Below are 19,473 nucleotides of genomic sequence, written 5' to 3'. Positions count from 1 at the left end.
GGATTATAATTTCAAGTCCTATGCTACTAGACAAATTTAAAAGTTACTAGCTAGGCTGGAGGATCCATGGCACCCTCACCTAGGGTGAAATTTCACTCGACAATTGTTAGTGGGCGATTAGACACTTTGATCCATGTCTCAGGCACTTGGTCAGTAATCATCTCAATAAACGTAGTTATATCAAAAACTAGAATTTCAATATGAGGGAATGTAACACAAATTTGTTTAAAAGCTATTTGTTGGTGGACTTCATGGTTTCTTTTAAACAAGTGACATAAAATTAACCAGCTTGCAGATTGCCAACTTCCACTTTTCATATTAAAGGAACACTGCAAGAACCATGACCACTACAGTCCATTGCCAGGAGAACCCTCCCAAAGTAAATAGTCACACCATTTTAAGAACTTACCAGAGTCAAGCCAGGCACCTGACACTATCTCCAATTTTTGCCAGAAGCTCCGGCCACTAAGCTAAGCTTGGCCATGCAGCCGACGCTTTCAGCCAATGAATCCATTCTGCATGCCAGGGTTTTGCTCAGTTGGGCTAATGGAAGCTCTTCGAAGGAGCTTCAGGCAGCAGGAGAGGCAGTGATGGAAACCTGGTAAATTGTCAAACCGTTTCTAAAACAGGCTATGGTTATGATGCTTGGATTTTTCCTTTAAAAAAAAAAAACAAAGCATGATGGTCTACAAAAGTGTCTACAGAAATTTCAGAAATGCTTTACTATTTATCTGAAATTTTGTATTTCAGGATGGTGTGATGGTTCTTAGTGCTACTCACCGCTACAAGAAGAAATACGTCACCACTTTGCTGTACAAGCCCATTTAGAACAAAACTGTTGGTCTCATGTGTGTAACATAATTTGGTAAAACATCTACATGGCTGAACATAACAGATCAGAATAAGTTGGACATTAGGTAATTAAAATTTGACACAGATTCATGAAGTGAATTTTCATAGCCTCTCTTTAATAATAAGAATGGGGTGTATGCAATCTAACAGGAAGTAAGGTTGCTGTAGTGAGACAGATTTTACTTCAACTCATAAAATGTCTGTCTTACCTGATCTGAGGCTTGAGCGACATCTTCTATTAAATTATAAGTCAGAGTCTCTAATAAGCAATATTATGAATAATAATGACTGTTTGGATGTATTACTGTCTTTAGAGGAACACTTTGAACTACAAGGCAAACAATATAGATATCTTCACTGTACCTTTCTGTGATGGAGAACCAATGTTTCTCAATCATTCTGATCCATGGGAAAAATGGTTGTGGTATGGAATTTTGGTCAGATTTTAATAATACTTTAAGAACAAGTGTTATTTTGATCTTTGTGGAGTGAAAATGTCTGTTTCTATTAACTATGAAAAATATTTATACAGCATAGAATAATGTAATTTTTAGAGGATCGTTTTCAATAGTTTATTTAAATTGAATTAAATTAAGGGCTAGTGATTTGTGTAATAGCAATAACCCATTATACAACCACTGACCAGTAGCAGTATTTAACTATATTTATTACAGTATTTATTAACTACATTTAGTCACAACTGTTCATAATATCTTTTCAAATTTAGAATAAGTTTTAAATATCTAATGTACACTACAATATTCCTAAAAGCTTGAAATACTGGTAGAATGCACTATAAATATACTGTGGTAGTGTTACCGAGTAAACTAGCAGAAACCAAACACAGAGAAATGGATGCAGGTCTTCAGGAAGTAAGAGGTCTTTATTTACATACCGATCGGGCCTCAGATGAACTCCTGTTCCAAAAAATATCTGAGAGACCAACACATGGTGTACATTCCTTATACAGCACTATAACTCCTCCCATTAATAGCTACACCCACATATACCTTTAACCAATCAATGAGCAGAATATAGACTTGTACATCTGGTCAAACCACATGGCTCATCCAAGACAAAGGAAATAAGTACAATTTCAGTTCCTGCATTCCTGCACATGCTCAGTACATTGATGACAGTATCCTAGCTACGTGTAGCTAACTAACTGACACAACACACATATGCCACATGGAAATCTTGGCCTACTAAATTTTGACCATGCTGGATTCCCATCACATTCCCCCCTTTGATGCCTCTGATATAACATTATTCCAGATGCATCACCAATCACAGTTTAACCTACATCTGTCAAGTAGCCACTGAACCAGAGTAGACCTTGTAAGCATCTTAAAAACTCCTTCAACATTCCTCATCCTGAATATATTCTCTTTGAGCTAGGGGATCATATCTATAGACAGCCATTACATGAACCGCTGTCTTTCTCTCTATAGTACTCTCTATAATACTACGTAAGGACCTCACCACTAATGGAATTAGACAGGGCAGGAAAAGACATAAGAATATGATAAACACTACTCCTCCTACTAACGCCTTAATTCCTCCAAGCTGCTCATACCAACTTCCAAACCAACTACTAGGCTTGTACCCATTCCAGACCTGAGTCGGTACATGCGCAAGTTTAACCATATGACTAGTAAGTTCAGCCACTGTCTGTAATCTTATAATACGGTTGAGCATATATATTGGGGTTCTATATCCATAGGTGCCATCTTCTGCCCAAGTAGCTGATCCATAACAATTAATAATACGTTGAGGAGGACACTCTTCTACCCAATTACCTATGTTCAAGGATGCTCTCTTCTTTTTATGATTTACATCGTAAACCTTAACTCCCAAGGTCTCTCCTGTCTCAATTGGCAACAAGAAGAAGGATGGTTTGAGCATACCTAATACACATGCCCCATCCCAATCTTGTGGTAACTCCGAATATGCTTTCTTACCACAGATCCAGTATAGATTTGCTGGGGCTTTCCAACTAGATGTAGCAGATAAGTCAAAACATACCTCCTTTAAATGAGTGTAATTGGCAAACGGATTAGTAGGCTCCGAGACATTTGAAGCTGACCACCAAGTAGTATTTTTAGTATTATCATTATAGGCTTTTTGTCCCAAGCAAGTTAGCTCACCTACTGACGTGTTATACATTTTCCCTTTCCTGGCTATACAAACATGACCTATAATGGAGGTTTTTAACCGCCATTCCGATTTACTTCTAGTACTTACTTGATGATCAGACTGAAAAGATATCCGTTGTTCATATGTCTCAGAGCCAGGGTACCATATTTACTTTGCCTCCCATGGCCACTGGTCTCCCATATTAGTACCTCCACATACAAAGCAATTAGTTACATTAAGACTACCCACAATACTCTCAGCCAAATCAATAAATAGGTTCTTAACATTATGGGGAATTGTATCCTCAACACTCATCTCCTCATAAAAGGAATGAAAAACCTGATGAGTCTGAGTTGCTACTGTCTCCATTTCAAGACCTACATATATTATTGTTCCTGGATCTACTCCTGTACCATGTATTTTGAAACCCAAATAAATTCCCAAACTTATCAATGAAGTGCTGTAGATTAGAAATGGGAATATGCACAGGGTTACACTCCATAGTTTTACAATACGGTGTGGTAGGCAACCTTTGGATAATCATATCTTGATCCACTGTTTTTCCCCAGGTTGCCCACCCTACACAAGACCAATAGGGACAAAAATGATAATCTATATGTGGGCAATCAGGATCAGTAGATCTTTTACTGGGACATAAGTATTTATCATTAAACCCATAAGTTCGTTCCCATTTAAGATTACCACATACATTCCAAGGTTTTCTACTACCAGAAATCGCCTTACATGCATCAAATAGCAGAACACCCATAAAATGTATGGTCCTATTTATTAGAGTTCCCTGGGAATTACTATTCCTAATTACCAACCAAATTGTACGGGGTTGGAATTGGGGATCGAAACATTTAGACTCTCCTTATATTGGCTTGCACACACTATAATCAATATCCAAATATCTACATTTAGATACAGATCCCTTACATTCATACTGTGAGTGCCAGATGAGAGTTTGGGATATTTGGTTACCTGTTTTAGTAGTCTTAATGCAACTATTGCAATTCTGTATGTCTGTACTCTTACCTTCCTGAAAAATCATAAACATACTAAGACACATAATAAAACACATTATTCCTGAAATCCTCATTTTTCTTCGACCGTGCGATGGCACCTCAGCTTCCCGTTTGTGAGGGCTGCAAGGATTGGCGTTCTTCTGATCCTCACTTCCCTTCACAGAGATCCCTTCGAGACACTCTGGCTATGAAACGTAGGCAGGTGGTCAGGCTTTATTATGGCCGTCAAAACACCTACTTGTTGATATCTGTTATTCTAAATGTCCCAATATCTCCTTGTCACTCCGACTGAGTTGCACACTTCAACCTGATCTTGCAAGGATTTTCACGATCTGGAGTAGCTTGCCAGGAATCTGACGCTGGTTTAACCCTGGAGTGGTGAATCCACGGAGTCACCTCTGCCACCTTTACAGCTTTTGGGGTAGATAAAAGAACAACATACAAAGGCTAACAGGAAAGGCTAACACCCCAAGCTTTAACTCAGTATGTATCGGTGGGATATTACGGGCAAGTCCTGGAGGATTATTTTCTGCCCATACTCCTGGAATGTCAAATAAGATTCATCATGCTTAGGGTTTTACACTTGTCACTATGGAATAGAAGCACCATTCTTCTTCCCTTGGCACCGATATCGCCATTATGCCTGGTAATCCCTTAAACTTCAGAGACATTGATCCATTAGGTAAAAAGGTTATCCGGGCTTGAAGCTTCGATAATAGATCTCGTCCTAGAAGTTGAATTGGACACTCTGGCATATATAGGAACTGGTGCTTCACCACATGGCCTCCCAGAGTACAAGTGCGACTCTTAAGAACCGGTCTAGCTGCACCTATCACAGTTATAGTTTTCTCAGAAGGAGGAGCAACTAATTTAGTCACCACGGAATGGTCAGCACCAGTGTATATCATAAAAGAACTTCTCTTTCCCCCTATTGCTACATCGACCATAGGCTCCGCTTGACCAAGGGGGATGGAGCCCGGTCGGTATCAATAGTCTTCCATGATAGTGTCAGCCAGACACTTTCTCTAGGTCTCTGCGTGGGTGGATAGTATCTGTCTCCTTGAACACTTCCTCTATTATTCCCACCATTCCCTCTAAAACTTCCTCTTCCTCTATAATTACCACTATAACCTCCTCGTACCCTTCTCTCTCCTTGTCTGTTGTCTTCAAAATACTCTCTCTGTGGACACTCACTCTTCCAATGTCCCTCCTTTCTACAATACGCACATTGATTCCTACTTAAAGGTCCCTTGCTCAGCCTATTCTCGTTTCCTCTATTCACTTCCCTTCCCTGTCTTTCTACGCTTGTGATAGCTACCGCTAGCATATCTGCCTTTTTCCTCATCTTACGTTCTTCCTCCCGCTTTATCTCCGTCTCCCTATTCATATATACTTTATTTGCAATCTCCATTAGCTGTGATATGGACATCCCTACAAATCCCTCTAATTTCTGCAATTTCCTTTTAATATCACCTTGGGCCTGGCTGACAAATGCTGAATTAATCATCCTAGAATTCTCAGGAGCCTCTGGATTAAAAGGAGTATACAATCTATATGACTCCAATAATCTCTCATAAAAGGTACTAGGTGACTCATCAACCTTTTGCAACACCTCAGCCGTCTTTGACATATTAATTGCCTTCTTCCCTCCTGCCTCCATGCCAGCAATTATGGCTTCCCTATAAGCTCTTAGTTGGTGCATGTCAGCACCATTCACGTTCCAATTTGGATCAACATTTGGATAATGGGCTGCAGCCCACGCAACTAAATTGGCCTGCTTTTGAGTACGGGCCGTTTCCTCAAGCGCTTTAATAGCCGCTTGATTAATCCGGGTCCTTTCCTCAATAATAATTGCTGGCAATCAGCCCAGGTGGGATTATGTGTTTGGATAATTGAAGTAACCAAATCTGTCATGACTTGAGGTTTGTCAGTATATGAGGAGTTATGAGTCTTCCAGTCAAATAAATCAGTCGTAGTGAAGGGGACATATACAAACACTGGATCTGCCCGTTGTATTTGGCCATTCTCATCCATGTGTGTTGGGCCTGGTGTAAGTCACAGGGGCATTTGGTAATGTCGGGGTTGGAGGGCACCAGTCATCTGTCGGGTTAATATGGGACTTCGGCAAGACTGTTTTATAATAAGTTCCGGTCTAGGAGTAGTAAGGTAGGTGGAAGGGGTGAGCTAATTCTACTAGTCAGCATTTGGTGGATGGAAAAAATAAATAAAAAATGTTATCAAAAACCTACCAGTAGGTGTCACCAAAGGGTAAGTAATTGTATCAAAATAATCTTTATGGGTCTAATAATAAAACTTAACTTTAAATATATTTATACATAAAATAAAACCTTATAGCAATTCTACTTCTGTCTATTGTATGTCAGTATAGAGTTAAAGATGATTATACGTCATTAATATTTTAAACAATTGTAAATCAATGTACCTCCCGAAGATAGCCAGTAGGTGGCCCTAGAGTGCCTCCCTAAAGTCTAATGAAGCAGATAAACTTTAATGATGTGCTTATTTTATTATTGCTTATTTTAATCACTGTTCACCCTGATATCTAGGCTTGAATAAAGCTTTAGTTCTATGGTAAATTAAACATCTCCATTTGTATTTTAGTTAAGGGGATATTTTGAACAAAGCTGGGAGGGGCCCATCCAGTAACTAAAAAAGGATACAAGTGTACTCTAGCATCTTATACCATTGATCATTTCTTCCAGTTGTATTTAACACTGTGTTCAATAGTTTTAGTGCTATTTCAATGATTATGGTACAATGTCATTGCTGAGAATTATCTAATCCAATAAACTCAGTTACTGTTATTGAGAATTCTCCTCACAATTTAACTGTTAATAATATTCAATACTAAAATACACTCCTACCAAAAGGAAGTCAGTTTAAATTTACAAAGAATCTGTGGGGGTTGGTACAGAAGAGTTTGAAACAAAAGAACAGATAGGTATGTGGGTAGGCAGGGACAATAGAGCAGGGGGAATGCAAAAACCAGTTACACTAGTATTAGCTTGGGAGGAAGAGTGGGGGAATGGCTACTCTGGCTCTGGTGGATGAATAGGGGGTTGGTAATAAAATGCAAGGGTTTATTACCAACCCCCTGGTAGGGTATCCAAACTAGGTGAAATTAAAGCCTTAGTTCTGACCACCATGTGGCTCCATTGTTCCTCATGACACAGTTTAATTCACCAAGGCAGTTTTTCAGCAATCGGTTTCCAACAGTCAATATATGGAAACTGATCATAGAATTCCGGCCTACTAGTTACAGCCACATGTACACCCTGCACTAAATTTAAGTCAAGATTGCCAAATGGAGGCCATGCGGCCACCAGGACAGGCCACTAGTCAAACGTTTTGGGGACAATTTTACCCCAAAATCACAAGCCTTATATCCCTTAGTAAAGTTCTTCAGCATACATGATAAGGGATCAACAATCTTTGAGTCAGACGCACCCATACTGGCAACGGAGCGTCTAATACAAAGAAACACAATACCCCAAACACACTTCCAACAGTCACACTCGTTTCCCTGGCAACAGCACCATGTGGCACAGTTGCTAAGCCAAACATACACACGATAACACGCAGATAATTCTCATACATACAGTGATATCACAACATCTCACTCACAAAGATTTTACCAAACACTAGATACTTATCTCTGTAACTATAAATCGTCTCTACAATTATCCGTACTATAAATCAACTTTTAACTAACCAACTACATCACATTCTAGTAATCTCATCTTTACAGTCAGTGGTTATGGTACAGTTAGTAAGTGGTTATAATACAGTTTTAAAGTCACAGATCAGTTAGTAACAGTTATGGTATTATACATATAACATAAAACAGCAATTGTTCGTAATTTTTACACAATGTCAGTGGTTATGGTACATGTCAGTGGTTATGGTACTGTGCGCTATTTTACAGTTATACACACAATTTACACTCACACTAGACGGCAGAGCTCAAGCTTTCTAGCAGGACATACAATTAACCAATTCACCAACTACAGTATATTTAACAACATTTACAATAATCCCAACTACTCTAACTGGCCAGCACCTCGAGAGCTTTCGATCTATTTGTACACCAGAGATTCGATAAGTCTTCGCTGCCCAGGCACCACATATAGCAAACTAGAGGGCAGAATTTACACCAGTACCCTTTTAGTCTACATACGCTATCAATAATCTAGTGGCTGGATTTACAAGCAAGCACACTTAGTCAAGATAGGGCGAGATCTAGCGGACGGAATATACACCAGTATCCGCTTAGTCTCCCGGTCTCCCCGACCTAGCAACCGAAATTTACACCTAGCATGCTAGTCAAGATAGGACACCGGTGTCGGACCTGAGCTATTTACAACAGAACTTGGTCTGACTATACCACCTATATTAGATGGGCTGACTACAGAGCGTCTAATGTCCAATAAGCGTTGCGCCTTCGCTTCATCCTTCCAGAGGGAAGGGGCCAATTCCAATAACCGGTTCCAAATATAAAACCCCTTGTGGGTCTACCGCTCTAACGGTATCAGTCTTACCTGTTTTTTCCTGGCCCTGGGTTCGCATACATCGACGGGGCACCCCGGTACTCACTGCGCAGAAGCCGATGATCTCCTCGACAAAAGGCCAGTGGCGCCGAGACGAAAGGAGGTCCACGCAGAGGTCCAGGGGTGCTGCCGTGGAGAACGCTGGTAAAAAGTTTTACCGTCTCAAATCTCTGCGCCAGCTTCCGTGCGATGAGAGTTCCCGGCCAATGCACCAATTATGTTACCGAGTAAACTAGCAGAAACCAAACACAGAGAAATGGATGCAGGTCTTCAGGAAGTAAGAGGTCTTTATTTACATACCGATCGGGCCTTAGATGAACTCCTGTTCCAAAAAATATCTGAGAGACCAACACATGGTGTACATTCTTTATATAGGCACTATAACTCCTCCCATTAATAGCTACACCCACATATACCTTTAACCAATCAATGAGCAGAATATAGACTTGTACATCTGGTCAAACCACATGGCTCATCCAAGACAAAGGAAATAAGTACAATTTCAGTTCCTTTCAGTTCCTGCATTCCTGCACATGCTCAGTACATTGATGACAGTATCCTAGCTACGTGTAGCTAACTAACTGACACAACACACATATGCCACATGGAAATCTTGGCCTACTAAATTTTGACCGTGCTGGATTCCCATCACAGTAGGTTTACTGAAAGAAGTAGCAATTTATTTTGCCTGCACAGTAAAGTTACACCAAAAGGATGTTTATTAGCGTGTGTGCCTAAGTCACATCGGCAGGAAAATAGCCTCCACCCAGAGAAAAATTACTGCACAGATGTCATCACATGTTTACCAGATGGCACATGGTTTTCTATGGAAAAAAAGAAGTGCATTTTCTAGGCAGAAACCCTTCTCTCAGTGGCCCCAGTAATCTCGCACTGCCAGTCAGGCCACCTAGGACAGTTTGACTGGGTATGCACACTAGGAGTCAAATTAACTCATTAAGTGACACAGAGGAAAACAGTGTGATGTGATGGTCTCTCCTATGGTGTTGGAGGAGAAAAGGAAAACACACCCATCTGTCTGTGGAGTCCCACTAACAATCCAAAAATGCCCAGCAACACTCTTACTCCTACCCTATGCATGTCCAAAGGGAATTTATATAAAATAAATAAATGTATTTTACCATTTAATTTGAGTGGGTGTTGGGTTGAGGGATGGTATTCTAAGTGTATAAGGACACATAGCCACCACCAAGGGTGTCATTGAGCATCCTTTGGCCATATGCGGATAAGGGGACCTTCAGGCCACTTATATTGTCCTTATTAGCAACCACCGTCATATTATTAATCCACCAAGCCAGGACATAGGAGGAATAAGGATTATGGGCCCTAACACCATGTTATTCCCTCCACCCCCCAGGGCTGAGCTACTCCACTCCATTCAACTCCACTGCAAACAAGAAGGAGGAAGGGTAGAGGCCATTTGCCATTGCCTCACCCAGCATATTATTCTCGTAGACCCATTGCATGTGGGGTGGAGGGAGAGTGAAGTCTCTCATTGGGCCTCCTAGTTATTTAAAGAGGTTAAGGTTTTTTGGGGAGGCGTGGGGGGAGAGGGGCCGGATGCTCATTTTTTTTTGTGTGAGTCATTAATTACTTATGAATTACACTCATAAAAAGGCTAGCTGAATCACGCATTTCCAAAACCTGTATGAGCTTTGTAAGGGTTTACAGCAATCAATCAATTCACCTAATTGATTATAGTATAAAACGTTTATCTGGTAATACAATAAAACAGGAAAGATGGACAGTGTTTTCAATTACAGGAATATATATGGACATTATGTGATGAAAATAATCCTGTTTGTTATTCATTCAAAGTGTGTATTGAAAACCATATACATTTTGTGTATGTTTTTGTTGTCTACCACATGTATATCTAACAATTACATGAATGAAAACCAAAACCCACGTAGAAAATACCCATTTCAAATGTAATTGCAAAGGTGAGTTATATTAGGAGTGAAAAGAGGTCCACTAACAGAGTTCTAGCAATGCCAGGTAGTTTGTGCTTGAATTAGTGCTGCTTCGATTACAAAACCTTATTTGTCCTCTATAAAAGGAGAACGATCTCTAAAGAGGACAGTATTTTTTGCAAATGGACAAACACATGGACTGCAAGAGTAACATTGGTCAAAAACGAGTGCTTACCACGAGGGATAGAGATTTAGTTATCTGGTACATAAATGCCACCAAATACAAACAGAATTGAATCAACATCTACATGAACCTTTTTTTTTCCAACGCAAAGGGATGCCATGGGCTTAAACTACAATTAATATTAATCTGTATTTTTGTTTTGCTTGTTCAATTTTGTGTAATTTTGCTTAATAAAATCTTTAACAGCATTCTCCATCTTAAACCCTTATCATTACAGTAAAGTTGGTGGTCTATTACAATTACAGCTATTTCAAATTTGAGAGTTTGACAGTGTATTTTTTATTGTATTGGACTGGTTGACCCTACTATTAGCGCAGATGGTTTCTGACCATTTTCTGTCTTATTTAATTAAGTTATCCTCTTGTAGTCTTTCAATCGTTCACTCACTTTGAAGTGTGGTATTGACCCTGTATTGTGAAACCAAATCTATTCACAAACAGACATGTATTCATCTAACCATATGTAAGGACCAGCTAACTTTAGGGACACAATCTTACATAAAGCTAAAATGGGCAAGCAATCTCACTCATCTCTCCAATCAGGTAAAATTGCTGGCACACAGCATAGAATTGCAAATATTAATTAAACCATGGACAATGTAAAGAGACACTAAAGTGAAAGACAGAAAAAAAGGGTGTGGGGTATACATTACGGATACGCCAACTTTCACCCCTTGTCATCAAAATGAGTGGGGTTAATGATAATTACTGTATGTCGATGTGGTGTTCAAGCCACAAGTCCCCAGTTGAGTATCAATGGTGTTCAATAGCAGGGCAATGGGAAATGTTAACACAGAATTCGCCCCAGTATTATTCACTAGATCTATATATTTATCAAAGTTGTGATGTATTACAAATATTAATAATGTATATCTCTTTGGAAAACAATTTCCTGGAAAACAATTTCATCAGACTGTTCCGAACCACTTTGCTACAGGACTCGTGATATACATACCCCAGGAATCGAGTATACATGACTTTACCAGTTGCAAACAAAATTAATTTATTGCAAACAAATATGGTTTGTAATTGGTGCTCATAGTATGTTGGGCAGCTGCCCCTGTGGCAGACAGACCCGGTGCTACTTTTAGAGTGCCGGCTTTGTTGGGTGCGTTGCTACTGCTTGGGCCGGTGAAGGGATCTAAAATTAGTTTTGACCCTTATGTCAACTTACAAAGCATGTAATCGAAAACTAGATTAATAATTCTATCACAAGTTAGGTTCTGGTGTTACGTTAATAATGGTTGCAGGCCTGAATGATGTTCCAGGTATTTACATCTATCTCACTGAAAAGATTAATGCAAAACAGTGTAACAGACACTAACCCACCTTACAATGTCCTATTATCTGGTGTAAAATGGTGTGGATTTTCTAAAATGTGTAGTTGGAATTAAAATTGAATGTATTGATGTAACATGTTGTATGTTCCTTTCCTCCTTCGCCCCTTTCCTGTCTTGTTGTTTGCAAAGCAGGGCATTTTCTCATTGTTCCAGGGAGACTTCCAGGCTAGTTTATAGAAAAAAAAAGAGGAATCGGTGGCAACCATTTTCTCAGCATTGGTGCTGCCCTAATGATCCAAATACAAAATACAGTTTAACGAACAGCGCACACACAAACATTCATAGTATGCTATCCTAAGTCCACACTGGTACTGGGGGTACCCAAAGAGACATAGGGGCTTTGGGTGACACACACAAATAGATGATGGGGGGGACACAAACACAGGAGGGCTGGGGGACACACAACGACACAGAGGGACTTGGGGGGAAGGGCAAAAAAGACACAGAGGCCCTGGACACACACACAAAGAGACACAGAGCAGCTAGGAGGACACAAAGAGACACAGAGGCTAGAGGGGAGAAAGAGACAATGTGTTGGGGGAAGAGACACCCAGAGGGGTTGGTTGGGGACAAAGAGTCACAGAGAGGCTGGGTTGGGAAAAATAGGCACCCACAAGTTTCTGAGGGGAGAAAGACATGGAAGGCTGAGAAAGAGATACACAAAATGGGCTGTGGGGCAAAAGCACATAGAGGGAATAGGGAAGAGGAAAAAGAAACACACAAAGGGAGGAAGGAAGAGACACACGGAGAGGCTCAAAAAAAAGAGAAAAAGACACTCAAAGGAACTCGTGGGAGAAAGATACACACAAAGGAGCCGAGTGAAGTAGGAGACACAAAAGAACTGGGAAGGATAAGAGACACAAAAGGGAGGTGTAAGAGACACACAAAATGAAAAATGAAGGACAAGAATATTCTAAATGGGGTAAAATGTTCAAAAGAGAGGATATGAAACTCAAAAGGGTAATAAATGCAAGAGGGTGATTAAAGGACACACATGTAAAGATGTAAAATGTATCTTAGCCTGTTTAACCAAAGATCCTTGCACAAGCCCTTATTCACTCTAAAAACAAAGAAATGTACAAAGACCCATTGTGAGTCTCAAGAACGTGCACATTGCCTTTCCTCACTTTATCAAGTATCTGGCTGATAATTGTGAGGGAACTTCTGTGAGAGTGCTGTCTCTCTCTCTGGAAGTTCTTTGGCACTACGGGGTGGGTAGTGCAGCTGTAAGAAAAGGGCTGGGTCTCTGCTATATTGTCCCTTAGGAGAATGGATAAGCACTGGGCTGACTAGGTCTGGGTCCCAAGCTGAAAGTCAGAACATTTTAAAGATCAGCTCCTGATACTGGTTTGTAACTTATCCAATGTCAGTACAGAAATCTTTGTTTCTCATCCAACATCATCTACTGATCCTGAGTGTTGTCACATACCACTTCTAATCTAAAGCACTCAGACTGCATTTAAAAGACTGCAAAAATGACAAAACTGAAAGTGCCTCCTTTGTTCTCTCTCTTTGGAAGCCCTGTGTCAGGATAATATATGACCCAACACACAAAAAATACAATAAAAGAAAAATATGTTACCTGACGTATTATAGAATGGAAATATCAAGCCAGGGGTACAGAATGAGACAGAAACAAGGAGACAAGTCAATAGATCAGGGATATGTGAAATTAGTATAGTCAAGAACAAACCAAAACAACACAAGTTCACCTTTAGGACTTGATTTGCCCTTTCTCCTGCACCATTAGTTTGTGGATGGTAAGAGGAAGAAAATGATAGGTCAATGTCCCATTCTTTACAGAAAGACCTCCTAAACAATGACAAAAATTGTGTGCCTCTGTCAGACACAATATTATGAGGAATACTGTGAAATATGAATGAGGACAGTATTTTCTTAAGTGGGATGAAATTATCAATTTTAGTAAAGAGGTCATTAACCATTAATATAGTATCATAGTCTTGTGTTGACTATGAAATCCATTGCTAAATGGGACCATGGACCATTCGGTATTGGAAGTAGTTGTAATAAACCACACTATAATTGACAAGGAGCCTTAGTCATTGCATATGTTGTGCATGCCTTGACATAATCTCGGACATCATTTCTCAGAGAAGGCCACAAAAATCTTCATCACATTGTCATGAAATAAACAAGGTATCTTAAGGTTTATCTTTAGTTGCCTGAACCCGAGCTGCCAGTATGGTATTAAGTAGAGGTGAAGACAAGGAAAGAACCATAGTAGTGACAATACAGTCTGGAGGTACAATAGGCTCATATGTTTTGTGTACCTGGTCTGTAAATAATGACATAATTAAATATAGATAAAAACAAAGACCATCTGGCCATCTAGAAGATAGCCTTTTAGCCTCTACTATTTATGCAAAGTTCTTATGGTCAGTAATAATTATCAGTGTTTCCTTGAATCCCTCCAGAAGGTGTCTCCATTCTTTAACCCCTTAAGGACCAAACTTCTGGAATAAAAGGGAATCATGGCATGTCACACATGTCATGTGTCCTTAAGGGGTTAAGAGCTATTATTGCGGGGGCGGGGCTTGACCGGCATGGCGGACGGTCGCAGCATGCAGGAGCTCCCTACTAACCTACGATGTCGAGCGATTTGCTGGGACTCCTGCCGCTCACATCATGCTCCAAACGGGTACCCATCTGCCGCAGACGTCGGCTGGAAAGTCCCGAAGCGGAAAGCCGAGAAGCTGACAGGAAAAAACCGGGTGGAACAGCTGCGGCCTAGCGGGGGCTGCGGGCGGGAGAATCGGCCGATCTCCCGTCCCTCTCCTCCCCTACTAACGGGTCCTCACAAAGTCCCGTCCCCCCCCCACAGGGCCGGGGGGGATATCCCGGTCCACCGCACACAGCATGGGACTACACCCAATCCGTATATGGGAGCCCAGACCGGCAGCAAGACAGATGGGGGAACGCCGGCCACGTGGAAGCCTGAGGAGGCACGGAGCGAGCTGGGATATGAGGCGAGATTGGACAGAATTTTCCAAAGCTTTTGGCGCAAACTGGAGGTACTAATGTCCCGTCCAGCCCAGACCCACCTAAGGGCCGAGGCCTCACACCACCAACGGCCTGATTCACGGCGACTCAGCGAGCAACCTCTCACTCACAGACCTCATACATGGCAGTGGCATGACACACGCCAGGCTAAGGCGGACGGCGAGAAGGGCCAACCGCGACCCCACAAGCCAAAGGTTCCTCAAACTCTAACCTATAGGCCTAACCCAGCCAGCAGTGTCCCAGTCAGGCCCAAAGTCTCACCTCCAGGCCCAAAGCATCACCTGCAACAGCGGGGGCGAGGTACTGTCACACTGCGACAAACCGCCCGACTACTCACTCACATACCAGAAGCCTCCACCATAGGCCGTCTACAACGCCTTCCCAGGCTGAAGACCGCATGGAGTCCAACTCCAGGACACCAACCACACCGCCGGAGGCTCGCCCGCCGCAGGCGGCGGCAGAACACCCGAGCCCAGCATGGCGCCCGACGAAGGGACGACCCGGCCTCTCTGAGTAACCGTGTCAGTGGGAAACTGGTGAAGGCCTTCATAACAACCTGGGGCCGGCCGACGGCCGACGCCAACTCGCAACATGCCGTACCCCGGTGGCTCATTCATCACGACGGTGCCAACTTCCCCACCGTGCCCAGCAGAGGTATTGGCTGAACAGACCCCACTAACTGGCGGCCCCACCATCACGACTCTTAGCTGTTAGCCGCAGGGCTCTAGCCTGAATGACCCCCATGGACTCTCCTTACTGGACTCCCACTTGTGCAGAGGCCTCCCATTTTGCCTACTCGTATGACTTTATGTTGTTATTATTATTTTATTTTAAGCTCTGATACTACTAAAAAGTTTGACGTTAATGCAACGAATATTAAAGCGACAAAAGTTAGAGCGACAAAGCGACAAATGTTAGAGCGACAACTATTAGAGTGACAAACGTTAGAGTGACAAATGCCAGAGTGACAAATGCCAGAGTGACAAATGTTAGAGTGACAAATGTTAGAGCGACAAAAGTTAGAGCGACAAATGTCAAAGCTACACGGGTTACAGCGACACATGTTACAGCAACACATGTTAAAGCGACTACGGACACAGCGACAAATGTAAAAGCGACAAATGTAAAAACGACAAATGTTAGAGCGACAAATGTTAGAGCGACAAATGTTAGTGCGACAAATGTTAGAGCGACAAATGTTAGAGCGACAAATGTTAGAGCGACAAATGTTAGAGCGACAAATGTTAGAGCGACAAATGTTAGAGCGACAAATGTTAGAGCAACAAATGTTAGAGCGACAAAAGTTAAAACGACAAATGTTAAAGCGACAAATGCTGTCTTCCTTTTGCTTTGACTTAGCACACTAAGCACTGACCATATGTCCTTGATTTAATCCTCTAAATTAGCATGGGTAACTAATGTTTTGTTTTTTTTTCCTTGTTATACATGTGTAACCTGTCGCCCGCCTAGCATGACCTAGCGAGATACTAATCTGGATCCTACGATCCTTAGCTTGTATTTTCAAATTAGAGCTTAACTACGTTACATAAAAAAAAAAAAAAAAAAAATTAGGCATTGATAATCTGGAAATGTACGTTAACTTTCTGTATTGTTGTACCAACCCTATAATGTAACTCGCTTTAACGTTTCCTCCGTCTTCTCTTTTGTACCCCATACTATATGCCTTAATAAAAATCAGATTGACAAAAAAAGAGCTATTATTGCATGCACATTCATAAAATTTTTCTACTGGTTAGTGGCAGGGTTAAAATTTAGTGGAAGCGTGGTGACCTGCGTCCTTCAGAATGGCATTCCAGCAAGGGCAGCAATGTGAGTAGATCGGGAAGTAAAGATCTGCGAGTTAGGTAAGTTTATGTTAATGTTGCCGTGCCGATCAGGCACGGTCACGTGATCGCGCGTGCTGGGCGCTGTTACATCCTATTAATAAATGCTGAGTCTGTACTTATTTAATATTATTATTATTTATATTGTGGGGATATTTATGGGATAATAATAGTAAACAGTTGAGAATTGCCCACTATTTCAATTTTCAGATCCCAAAGATCGTTATCATGTAAGTGAAATGTATTCCATATAAATAAAATCAGAATTTGTTATAAAAATAGATACAATTTATTGTGACAAATTAATTAATAATAATATGTGACATGTGTGACAATAATCAATGAATATTTAGTATAACATGGTATGCAATACAATGGCAATACACATTCCAATGGTTAACATAGCAATTATCAAGACAAGATTTATGATGGGCTTCACAGAGACAAAGAAAAGCTTTCTTTCACACAGCTTGCAGCGTAAGGCCATAAAACTTTAGCTAACAGTTATAATAACCCTTTAAATGCTGGTTAGATCTTTCTGGACATATAAGATCTATTCTCATGTAATTTTAAATAACATAACATTTAAACCAGCTCATTAGTAATTTCCTGGAACCATCCAATAAGAGTAAACTACCATGTTCTATAAGCAGAATTTTAACTTGCCTAAACAGATATCTTATCTTATTTTAGAGCAAATCAATACACCTGGATAAATATCACGATATGCTAACATGTGATGTAATTATCTAATATATAATTATTCTTTTCCCACCTGCAGAATGGGATGCTATAACTATATATTCTTTAGTAACTAAGATTTCTAAATATCGAAATCTGATCGTAATTTATCCAGTCATATATCATGCTATTAGAAAATGTAAATGAATTTAGATTAATTAAATGAAACCAGTATAATTACCTGTTGGGTAGACATTCTCATCAGATGAGTAGGTAGTCTCAGGAACTGAATGGATGTGTGATTGGTGTGTAAGAAATTCTGAGTGCCCTGGAGTGGATATCTGTCATGGATTTCTCTGCATGGCCAAATCTGAAACCCAAACTCCAACTCACTTCAACTCCGACTCTTTGACTTTGCCCTGCTTCCGACTCTTTGACTAGCCCCTCTCTTCCCTTTGTCTTAACTTTTTAAAGGGAAAACTTCTCTGTTCGTCACTAGGTGATAGACCAATAGAAAACTGGAGGTGTGGTTACCTTCCAGATAGCAATAGAGGGCAGTCTCATCCCACTAAACTTTCCTATCCAGGAAACAGTTAACTTTTCCTGGTAGCTATTCTGACGTTATTTAGCTTTTCTTTATGGTTATCTATAACTTTAGTTTTCTGTCAGTTCAAAGAGTTTCTTTGAATTTTCTTCAGACAGTGTGTCTCCAATTCCTGCTGTAATTTCTAAAATGACAGTTAGAAACTAGTCTCACCTTTCACTTACAATGGGAATCTTGTAAAATTTAAAAAGTAAAATTAATTACTAATCTTCTCTGTCACTAATGTCTGGGTTTAGAATTATTTCTATTCCATTAGCATCTAGACAGAGAATCCATCCCCCGTTCTCATTTCTTATCACTTGGTTTGTATATACAAACATTCCTAAGCTTGCCAATATATTTTGCCTTCAAAGTTCACTACGTCAACTCAAACCAAGATCAAAAATTAAGACCAACGCTCTAGTCAACTGCAGTTCTACATGAGTAATCTATCTGATCACCTGCAGTTGCGGAGCTCAATATATTGGCAAAACCTTTCAACAGTTCAGACGGAGGATTCTGCAGCACATAACGTCTATTAAGAATACCGTCACCCCTACTCCGATTGCAAGACATATTCTCAATTTCCACAATGGGAATCCTGACAATTTAAGATTCCAGGCAATCGAGAAACTACTACCAAATCCGAGGAAGGGCGATTTCAACAAGATCCTACTCAGAAAAGAATCACAGTGGATTTTTTCCTTTAAGACTCTGACCCCTTTAGGTCTCAATGAGGAATTTAATTATACGGCATTCATACATCAATAATATCAATTCCTTCACTATGTCACCTAACATTTCCTGTAACAATTTATACAGGATTTCACTAATTCAGTAAAGGGGCTTTATCGTCGAACAATAGGCAATCAACCCCTCTTGTGGTGTGGCTGAGAGTCAATCGACTCTTAACTATGAAAACTCCCTTCTACAACATCTAAACTGCCTTACCAGTACCCGGAATTTCCACTACTAATGGGGCACCTCCACAACATCATTGTACTTGCTATACAGATACCCCAATCAGCCTTCAGTCTACCTCTATATTAACCTTCTGTTCTAAAACCATGAATATGGTCATTCCAGGATGCTTTTCAACACGCCAGGGAAGGATTTTTTGATTTTATTTTTTTGATTTTTTTGTTTTCTATTCACACCCTCCCCTTTAACAGACATGCCTTGCTTGCGCACCGTATCAGCAGACACTTTCTAATTTCGATTCTTTTTACATGTACAACGTTACATG

The 19,473-nt window shown here is 40.6% G+C and overlaps 1 protein-coding gene across 2 annotated transcripts in view; it reads left to right on the top strand.

The window, feature by feature from the left end:
• The window catches only part of PRKAB2 (protein kinase AMP-activated non-catalytic subunit beta 2), a 172,279-nt gene extending 162,134 nt beyond the window's left edge, over positions 1-10,145 (top strand). The window contains exons 8-9 of one of the 2 annotated variants that reach the window (XR_010084031.1): positions 751-1,666; positions 9,239-10,145. Coding sequence is in view for 1 of the 2 variants with exons in the window: in XM_063426976.1 (XP_063283046.1) it covers positions 751-828 (78 nt within the window). In the remaining variant the exon portion in view is untranslated. Of the gene's footprint in view, positions 1-750; positions 1,777-9,238 lie in introns of those variants that run through there. The other variant, XM_063426976.1, reaches the window with a different exon arrangement.
• The last annotated feature ends 9,328 nt before the right edge of the window (positions 10,146-19,473 follow it).

The sequence above is a fragment of the Pelobates fuscus genome, chromosome 7 (assembly GCF_036172605.1).
Source record: "Pelobates fuscus isolate aPelFus1 chromosome 7, aPelFus1.pri, whole genome shotgun sequence".
Taxonomy (NCBI): Eukaryota; Metazoa; Chordata; class Amphibia; order Anura; family Pelobatidae; genus Pelobates; species Pelobates fuscus.
The sequence above is the reverse complement of the archived record's forward strand: the minus strand, read 5'-3'. Positions and strand labels throughout refer to the sequence as shown.